Source organism: Sphaeramia orbicularis, chromosome 21 (assembly GCF_902148855.1).
Source record: "Sphaeramia orbicularis chromosome 21, fSphaOr1.1, whole genome shotgun sequence".
Classification (NCBI taxonomy): domain Eukaryota; kingdom Metazoa; phylum Chordata; class Actinopteri; order Kurtiformes; family Apogonidae; genus Sphaeramia; species Sphaeramia orbicularis.
The window spans coordinates 48,951,881-48,962,852 of NC_043977.1; the positions used below are offsets into that span (position 1 = coordinate 48,951,881).

Sequence of the window (10,972 nt, forward strand, 5' to 3'; positions counted from 1 at the left end):
TTTTTTTTTTTTTTTTTTTTACAAATTTTCAAAAACTTTTTGAAAAGACTGAAAGTTAAGACTCAGAATTAATCCCTGGGTAGGCAAGATATCAGTGAGCAGGAGGGGCAAAGTGTTGTGTGACCGGGTAGGCGTATTAGCAATTTCTGCTTACTTCTTCACTTGTTTCTGCCATTTTGGCTGAAATCTTAATCTTGATGTTGTAAACGTGTTGTAATTGTATGAAATAAAAAGTACTTCATAATTCCTCAACTTCATTAAAGCGTGTTCTGAAAATCTAAGAGGTAGAAATTAAAGATATTTATATTTGAGTAAATGGTAAAAGTACCCTTAAGTACATTTTGGTAGTATTTGTACTTTGTCACTCTCCGCCTGTGTATATATGACGGCTCTATACATTTTTGCCATTTTGTGTGTTTTCAAGAGGAAACTGTCATTGAGTTGCTTGCATTATGTCTGCTGCTTCATGGAAGCAAGTGCTGCGATGCATGGAAGCATCGAGCATAAACTGGGCCCAGAGTTGAAGTTGAAAGGAGGCATAAGTGTAGTAGTTGTTACTCAATACTGTAGTAAAATAAGCCTCTGCCACAGCCTGTTACTAAAATAAACACCACTGACACCAAGTGTGTGGGCGGGGGCGGTGTGTGTGCATGCATTCACCTCATCCTCCACTTTAGTGTTTGTGTGTGGATGTGTACGTGTGTGGGAGTGTGTTTATGTCGACACACGCACACACACACACACACACACACACACACACACACAGAGTCACACTCAAGCCTGGTGAAGCCCAGCTGAGCAAACATCCTTGGGTTTGCTTCTTGCCAAGGGAGTTTCTTCTCCGATACCTTCCCCTCCTTTTTGCCATCAAGGGAGTGGAATCGGGAACTCCCCCACCCCATCAGCTACCCCCCACCCCCACCGGCCTCATCCCGGCCACTGGAGGCCCTCTCCATCCAACCCACCGGTCCCCCTGCCCTGTTTGATCTTTATATATACAGCGAGGTCGGTAGAATTCCTGCCCAACATTTTTAGCCTTGAAATCCCAAACCACTAACTGCAGCCTTGCTCCAGCTCTGGGAATCTGAGACTTTGCTGGCAAAGGTAGAATTCCTGAAGTGGGTTTATTATGTTTTGGTCTATAGACACTCAAGTGATTTTTGTGTGTGTGTGTTTAACAGGCAGCATGTTTAATACAAGACTGCCCGCCTATTAAATCATACAGAGTATATTAAAACATTTGAGTTTCTGTCTTGGCCCATTAAGGCTTTGACCCTGATGAACTTTACTATAATAATATTACCCAGTAACACTCTGCTTCACTAGTAACTAAAGCAGAAATAAGTGATGCATTTGTCACATGACAGAAAAAAAGTTATTAACCACCCAGTCAAAGTGGATTATTAAAAACAACTGCCGAGCATAAAATGAGTTTTGTGATCCATAAAACAGCAGTATCCTCTTGTCTGACATGCTAGAGGCAGGTCCTCAGAGGAGGAACATCTGTCAACCCTAGACTGAATATAAATCAACCGCTCTGGGATTCAGTCCTTTTCATCTGTCATTTCTGAATCCAAACCTTTACCTTTTGGTTTTCACCATGTTAGCCTTGAAGAATAAGAAGTGTTGGAAACGAAATTTGACCATATCTGGATAAAACAGTGCAAATGGGAGAGCGTAAGGTGGTAGCTAAAAGCTAATGCTAGCGTACTGACACAGTAAAACAGTCAAACATTTATGGAACAAAATAATTTACTGTTAGGAAAAAAGTAAAGGCCTTGTATTCGCTCTTTCATGGAGAAATAATTTAAAGATGGACAACTAGCACAATTGTTAGAGAATTTTCATAAAATTAATGACACCAGAATGACTCCTAGGAAAAAATAATAGAGTGTTGCCTTTTTGTATCTGACTGTTTTTAGAGAGAAGTTTAATGTAAATCTACGGGGGCCATGACCTATAGAACAGCATCTAGTAGTCGTCAATGGTATCACACATTTATACTTACCCCTTTTAACCACCTTAAAAAGTCTCAACAAAAATGTAATATTTAGTCTGTAGTTTGGTCACTATCTAAAGATAGTAACCATACATCTAATTTAGTATGAAAAAACTCAGGTTTGGACTTTGTCTTGCTATGGACTGACATTGCCTTGTTGGGCTTTTCTTTTCTTGTATGTGTTTACTGTTGTCAAGCAGCAGTGATCTTCATAAGTCACTGGTGTCTAAAAACATCATAATATTATTTATTGATCACTTGTCATTTCTAAATCACATTCAGACTTGGCCCTAATAAAGTTTCCATCTTAAAGTCTGGTGGAATAATTCATCTGGAGCTATTGCAATTTGTAGGTGTGCTTGACAATGACATTATTTTTATCCCCTAACCCATGGGTTGCTATTTATAGAAACATTTCTGGACAGAAATTTCAAAGGAAAAAATATGTCTGGAGTCAAAAAAAATGTCCTTAACCTCCTGAGACCCAGGAAATGTCAGCAAAGTACCAGCTTTTTTTGTTTTTTTATTAAGTAAGTGCCTATATTGGAAACATCATGATGCAACAGTTTTTTCAGATGCAGTTTTTAAAATTTTTATGGAATGTCCTTTGCAGTGGACAGTTTTCTATTTTTTTTTTGTATAAAGTTGTGAAACTCTTGTCCACAAATGTGAACAGAAAACCCATAGCTGGGTCTTAGGAGGTTAATATATTTTACCTCTAAGTGGTGACTGTGAATCTGTCATTGTTCATTACTGTCTGTGAAGGCTTTCCTTGTAATGGGTTATACAAATGAATCTCTTCAGTGTCATAAAAAGCAGTCTTCATTTACTACTATTATTACTACTACTACTTCTCCTTTTATCTTATCTTATCTTATCTTACCCACCCCTTCTCTGGTAGAACCTGGTTTCTGAAGCAGCGAAGAAGAAGGAGCGAGACCTGGTGACGCGGGAGATTGAGCGTCTGCGTTCATCAATCCAGACAGTGTGTCGCAGTACGCTGCCTCTGGGGAAGATCATGGACTATATCCAAGAAGACATGGATGCCATGCAGGCGGAGCTGCTGACCTGGCGTCGGGAGAACAAGGAGCATGCACAAGCCCTGGTGGACGAGCAGAGGTGGGTGGTAAATGCACTTGAAACACTGTCACTTTGTATATTATTACAATTATTTTCATGATTTAATTGTTTATACTGCTACTTTTAAATGACAGAAGTGATGTGAAGAAATCATGTTTTTGACTTCACATTAAAGATGCCAGTAGCTGTGTTTCCATAAAATGTAAAGCAAATTTGAAGTGATCTCCAGAGAAGTGACAAAAACAAGGTTGTGAGTTCTGTGTATTTCCATTGTTCTGTGCATTGTGTTATAAGCAGGTGGCGCTGTAGGCTACATCACATAAGGCTCTAAAAAGCAGAGATGCAAATAATTATGGTGTTTTACATTTAAAATACCTGTGTCTTATTTACAGATGACACATTTTATCTGAATATCAGGGAAGGTGTGGCAAACAGAGTTCACAACCTTAGAGGTTTTTCATAAAACGTATTCCCATTTCTTCTGTGCGCATTATGTGCTAATGCCACCTCAAGCAACCAAACTTTTTTGAAGAACTGTGTGAAGTTTATTCAAAATTTGCTGTGTTCATAAAAAAAAATTCAGATTGAAATTTCATTTCTTTTAAATTTTTTTTGTAGAAAAACACCTAATGTCGTATCCACACTGTCCTCAGTCCAACATGAGAAGAAGAAGTAGATGGTTGTGTTATTCTTAAGTAGAGACCCCCCCCCCCCCTTCTTACACCATATTATCACCATGAATCACTCACAAACCCACATATATCATCTTTGTCATGTTAACATTAGACTTTCTGTTTAGTCTGCTCAACTGCAAAACACATCACCAAGTAAAGAAAGGTTCTGTTTTTGTAAAGAAGAGGGCGTCTTTACCAAATGCATCCAGGTTAAATGACTGAATATATATTAGCAAGTGGAAGTGAAGGATGAAAGATACCCACGGGTATAAATAAAGTCACCTTGAACCTTGGATGAGTAGTGATGATTACAATATGCAGTATTACAAAATACCATATTTCTAATATGTTTGTCATAATCAAATTCTGCTTAAAACTGAGCTTAGCATATTGTCTTAAATGCTCCTACTTGTTTGATAAGAATTGTAATTGACCCACTCTGAACATGGGAGTTACTGATTTACTGCTGGGTTAGTGTGTTCTGTTTGTCTGGATGTGAACATAGGTGTTACAACACTATAGTCATACAATAACACATAGAAACGAACAGACAGAGGCAGAAGTAGACCAGCTTATCCTGTGGTTAAATGCCTGTTTTTGCATGTCATCTGATTTGTTGGTAGGAGGAGTTAACAGTAAGATTTTTACATGATGATTTTTTGTCTGGATGTCCGTATAGTCTTCATATATGTCAGTACCTCTGCTGGGTGGCTGTAGGTAATTTCTGAAGTTCTGTTTAGACGTTTCCATGTGTAATAATCCTGAGCTCTTTGTACTTCTACTGTCCAGAGCCACCGACCGGGTGGTGGAGCCTCTGAGGTCCGAACTGGCTGAACTGGATCAGCTGATCAAGGACCAGCAGGATAAGATCTGTGCAGTCAGAGCAAACATACTGAGGAACGAAGACAAGATTCACAAAATGGTCTCTGGAATCAACTTCTCAACCAAAACCTAAAGTGAGAACACATGGCTCTGTAGACAGGCTTTTCTAAATACACTGAAGGTTTAGGGGTGACCGGTTTCCTGTTTGGAGTCCTGGGGAAGACATTTTTACTATGACATGACAGGATAGAACCAAACGATGCACTTTTCTGGATTTATGTCAGAAATGAAGAAATAATGCCAGGTTGGAAATAAACATCATCAGTGCAATGTAAATTATAGCTCCATCAGTGGTTTGGAGGTTGGGTGGTGTTTCCACAGATGAGGCTACTGTGACTGACAGATAAATACATATATACATGGAAATAAGAGCATGTGCGTGGTGTGAACTCTGACCTCAGGCCTTTGCTTACTGCTGGTCTGTAATGGTGCCTTTTTCTCAAAGAGCTGAACTGACTGTCAATAGTTGTGTTTAATGATAAGTTCGTTCATCAAAACTACTAAACACATTCCACAAAGAACAATTACTGCAGATTTACTTGGTGTTTTTCCTACCTGACTTTTACACATCATGAATGTTTGTGATGTTCACAAGATCATTAGTTGGATTGAAGTGTAGTTCATGTTCATGTTCCCTGTGTTCACATTCATCTTTTGTCGTCAGTAAATGGTGATTCCAGCTGAACATAGGACTGAACATGTTCTACAAATATACTGCAAAAACATGACATACACTTCTACACTACACATTTCTAATGTGGCATGACTCACAATCAACATCAGCATGTACAAAAACCACACACTGAACGAAGAAAAGAAAAAAATGACCACGTTTGTACCAACCATTGTCTCCCAAATATCGTCAGTAGTTCACCGTCCACAACAGTAGAAGACGCCATGAGTCATCATAAAAGTATTGGTATTGTACCGAGTTCTGCCGGAATCACCACTTCCAAATAAAAGTTCCCATGAATGTGAATGCAACTGGAAAGTTACTCATTGGTGGAAAAGCTTTGACTTCTTTGTTCCTTCATATTAATGCGGCCACCACACCTGGACAAGCATTTACCTGTGGCCCCTTACAGCACTACCGCTACTACTACTACTACTACTACTACTACCAATAAAAATAATAATAATAATCATCATCGTCATCATAATGATAATAGCTGTTTTGAGAGATCTCTTTGTGCTCAGTGGGGAAAATGCTTTTTGATGATTGTTTTTTTTGGGGGGGGGGTCTGCAGTACTGCCAGTGACCACTGGAGTTGGTTGCAATTACTGACAGAGTGTTGGTGTTGTACCTCTTAAGTTTATTTATTTAATGATCACCAGTGAGGAGTGTAAATATACATCATCGCCATGTACAAAAGCAACTGGGCTGAATCAGATGTGGGAAAGAGCCCAGCGTTCAATGTGTCGTTTTATTTAATTTAATGTCTGAAATTACATTTAAAACGGGCTGTCGATTTGGCACAAATGATTTGGAAGAACATGCCATATTGTCTGCAGTTTGACCCACAGCACCACCTACTGTTGTGGAGGTGAATTACTGAGCGCACTAATGAGTGTTTGTATAGAGGACAAATTTGTGTTATGTTGTGCTATATCTGTTAAAAAAAAACAAAAAAACAATACAAATGACAGTTTTCAGGAACTTTGTCTGTCATTACCATTTCACAAAACCCATGTTCACAGTTTGTTCATATACACACTAATATTTCATTCACAGTTTCACAATGCACCGCTGCACTTTGACAAGTATATGAAAAGAAAACCTTTGAATTACTTAGGAAAACCATTTGCAGAAAGAAAACTAAGTGTTAGAATGCCTGGGTCCTCCTCATGGGCTTATACACTGACACGCTGATCTACAGCAGTCACATGCTTCACCATTGTTCCAGTGACAACGCTCTACTTTAATTTGATTGTTCTCTTAACAACAAGGCTGTAAAGGTGAAATAGTGACTGGATCATTTGTGGGATATATTGTAAACAACCTCTTTAGTCTCATTTATCCACTTATCACCTCTTTTTTCAAGACATAAAAGCTTCAAAATTCACATGACCTATTAATCACATTTTATGTGGTCGAAAATAACCATCAAAATCACTTGCCATAATCTTATTTCAGACAAGAAGAAACCAAAATCCCTTAAAAAAAAAAAAAAGTGCACTGACGTCAAGATGAGGGAATGTGGAAGCTCAAAATGCTTTTGTGTTTTTAAGATGATTTGTGCAGCTCTTTATGGTGGTGGTTGCTCCATTTTATTTGTATGCTAGGATTTGCCTAACCTTTCCTTTTGGGATCAAATTGTTGTTACGTTTTAAGGCAACGTCTTGTGTGAACCTTAATTTCTGTAGAGATGTGGAAAAATGAATTATTAGAAAACATATTAATGGCTAGTCAATGTCTTTGTACATGTATTTAATGTGAAGGAATAGTGGATTAAAATGGCAGTAGAATGACATGTCCATGTAGACCTGATGGAATTGAATATTAACATCAGGAGCTGGAGAATTACCTGTGAATCCTTACACTGTGGCCTATGAATAAAAATGAAAATATTGAGTAACTTTTGAATTAAATGTAATGAAGCATTTACCTTAATGCATGCACACCATCAATATTTACCTCTGGAATAAATAGGCCACAAGAAACAAAGTCCAGACATTTAAGCTTCACCAAAATCTGAATCAAAGCTTCAATACACAGTATTTTGGATCATTGGGAAAAAGTTCCATAGTACTTTACATTTTATTATGTTGGAATTCAATAAATCCTACTAGAAACTACACCTCCTCTGTTTTCATCCAATTCCAGTGACCAATCACAGTGATGAACTTGCTGTTTCTGGTTTTTGAATAAAAAGCTAACTCTGGTAGTAGATTCAAATGATTTTTATTAAATGCACATCATTCTTCCAATGTGCTTTTTTTTTTTACTTTGACGTTATCTTGTTCCAGATTTCTGCCAAGTGTGACTTTACTGTTAATGATAATAAATATAATAATAATAATAACAATATCACATCTTTTGAAAAACCACATGTCTACATCGTGTTATGTTCTAAATACGTGTTAGATGATGTTTTTTTGTTGTAAATCTGTTCATTTAGATTCACAAAAACTACCCAACCAATCGAAATGTTCTGTCATGTGATCCGCTGATAATCCATTGTTTTGTCAGTATTATACTTGGTCCACTGGGTGTAAATATAGAACATTTACTACAATTCACAGGAAAGCTGGCAAAGGAAAGAAGAGGTAACTAGTACACCTCAATATGTCTTTAAACTGTATATTATGTATATTCATAAATTGTATAATAGCTTGAATAATTCTATACTTTTGTAGTGGAGTGAAATAAATGGTTATATTGCAATAAACCAGTGTGTTTTTGTGTTTTGATATTTTAGGTGTAATGAGGAGTTGGGGTTAAGACTGTTGTGTTGGACTCAAACAGCGACATCACATTGAAGGACGCCTGTTTGTTCTTCTAAACTTTCACTTTGTGTTTAAGAGCCCTAAATTAGAGGGTGTATTAAACAGCTGCGTATTAGTCGTATCAGGGGCTCCTTTTAACTAGTATTTAACAGGATTTTGTCCACCTGCTGATAACAAAAGCTGCAGGTCTCAGACTCACAGGTGGATTAAAACCACAGCAGGTTCAGGGAAAAGGCTGCTCTATTGTTGTCTGTCATTAGGTTTTCCTGTGCTGTTCTTCCACCAGGAACAAGTGACATAAGACACAAGCGCCTCTTTACTGGTAAAAAGCCTCAGTTGATGTTGGATTTGGACTTGGACAATGGTTTCAACTAATGACTGACCACAGGGTCTGTTCTGTTCACTGGGTTAGGGTCTGTATGAACCCACTAATCCTAAAATCCTAAAGGCCCACACATTTTTATCAGCCTTTGGGTTTTTTTGGTCTCTGTAACGTGGCTCATTTTTGTCATTTACTCATATTCCTTGTTTTATTCTGACACAGCATGAACCTTGTGATCATATTTTGATTCATTAACACTGACCAGTGGAAAGATTCTGTATCCACAGTTGAATCCAGCTGTTCAAAGGCCGATGTGTCCAAACATCCTACAACTGTAACACACATTAGTGGTGGAACATTGTGTTTCCCAAACTTAGACTCGGGATCCAGAATAGGCTGTGGAACTGTTTTGACTATTGGAATGACATCTCAATTTATTAGTAAAAGAGAAGAAAAGTGTCTCCGGAGGTGGTGACCACACCAAAACCATATGACATAACTAACCTAATCTAAATTTGATCTAATTTAATTCAATCTAGTCTACTCTAATCTAAATTTGATGTAATCTTAATGTAATTTAATCTAGTATTATCTAAATGTGGTCTAATAAAATGTAATCTAAATGTGATTTAATCTAATTTAATCTAGTCTAGTCTAATCTATATTTGATCTAATCTCAATCTAATCTAATTTAATCTTGTATAATCATCTAATCTAATCTAGCATGTAGCGGAGACGCCTTGCTTAATAAAGACCAAACGGCAAAAATTATGTCAAAGACATAACAAGGTGCAACAAGACAAAAACAATGTATAAATTGTAACATGGTGAAAACAACATAAAGCACAAAAGTGGTATAAAAGATGCAAAAAAGCGAAAATGAAGTCAAAGACAAAAATAATATAAAAAGACATAACAAGACAAAAATATGAGACACAACAAAAACACATAAAGCACGTCAGTGATGACTCCAGAGACTTTGAGAATGTGTTTTGACAGTGAAAAGTTGATGAACATTTACTCGTTATATGTGATCTCCTGCCATGAAACTGACTCATGTGAGAGACTCGTCCACGTCAGAGGTCAAACGACACCGGTCCAACGTCTATTTTAAGAGGACGGACTCTGTGTCTCTGCTTCATCTGTCATTGACTAGAACAGATCTACAGCTCCAGGCCTCTGGTGTGGATTACACAGGGGCCTGCAGACCTCATCACCAGCTCCTCCACACTACTGTTTTTATGTTGTTATGCTGCTATGTCCAAATTCTGCTTTAAATATGTGTTTCTTCGATGAGAAATCCCTAATATTTCAGTTAAGTTCACATTTTAGTGATATCTTTGGGTTTTTATTCAGTCCATTTTCATATTTTCAATATTCTATAAGTCACATGATCAGCAGGAAGTGACATCACCTGGATCTTCTGAAGGCCATAGTGAGCTAGTAAAAGTGAGCTTTATTATTTAATTTTTATCACCTTTGCTGTATTTTTCTAATTATTTTTTTTTAACTATGACTTAGATTACTTACATTATTTCTTTTTACTTTAACAAGACTTTCCTGGAAATGACTAAAGTCTGTTCAGTGTCCACGTGCAGAATGAGGTTATTTAGTTTTCATGTTTATAATAATCTTATGCTAAAAACTCAGTCCTGTTACTCGCATACAGAGAAGCAGTAACAGAAGTGAGTAGTTTCACGTAGTTTATTCATTTATTGCAGTGAGTGTCATTAGCCTGATTTTTAAATTTTACAGTCGAAATTCCTTTACATTTAACAACAGACTTTCAGTGTAAATAAGAAGTCAAACCATCAGTAAATGTTCCTGGGAAACAGTGGTTCTATCATAAATATCAGTCAGTGTCTGCATGTAACCGTTTATTAACCCTTTCATGCACGAATTATGAGAACCTTAGTCAAGATTTTTTTTCTTCAGTGTTTAGCCATGAAAAAACACAATGCGATCGAGTTTGTTTTTTTTCTATGGAGTCACAAAAATATCCATGCATTTAATTTTTGAAGTAAAGAAACGTGTTTAAAACCCAATATCAGAAAGTGATATGAAAACAATGAAATAAAAACATTTTTAATGCTGCTAATCTGATGTCTTCTCACATTTTAACATATTCTAATGCTAGTAATTACTCACTTCATGGAGATAATATGCAAAAAAACCCTTTCTTGTCTAACAAATAACAATTGATTTACACTTAAACATGTTAACGCAGATCAGGTTCATCAAGAACAGTAAAGTTACAGTAATGATTTGAATTACAGTGTATGGGATGGTGTATAAGCGTCCACTGTGTTGGCTGATATGGAACTAAAACAACAAAACCCATGAATATACAAGAGAACAGCTGGAGAAGAACTGTCCACTGAAGTGGACAGTGCATGAAAGGGTTAATTTAATGTAAACACGTTTTTGTAGGTGAGTGAATTAGTTCATATGCTCTTACATATCAGGACTAAGAAAAAGTATTCCATGTAATAAATAAATAAATGAAATGAAATGTCCTGTGAAGGACTATTGTGTATTCTGAACAATACACTATGTATGATATTATAT

General features: G+C 36.9%; 1 protein-coding gene across 4 annotated transcripts in view; it reads left to right on the forward strand.

The window, feature by feature from the left end:
- The window catches only part of traf3ip1 (TNF receptor-associated factor 3 interacting protein 1), a 40,993-nt gene extending 33,097 nt beyond the window's left edge, over positions 1-7,896 (forward strand). For all 4 annotated transcript variants that reach the window (XM_030124420.1, XM_030124419.1, XM_030124421.1 and 1 more), the window contains 2 exons: positions 2,901-3,118; positions 4,543-7,896. In XM_030124420.1, coding sequence (XP_029980280.1) covers positions 2,901-3,118; positions 4,543-4,708 — 384 coding nt within the window. In that variant the 3' untranslated portion in view covers positions 4,709-7,896. The remainder of the gene's footprint in view (positions 1-2,900; positions 3,119-4,542) is intronic.
- The last annotated feature ends 3,076 nt before the right edge of the window (positions 7,897-10,972 follow it).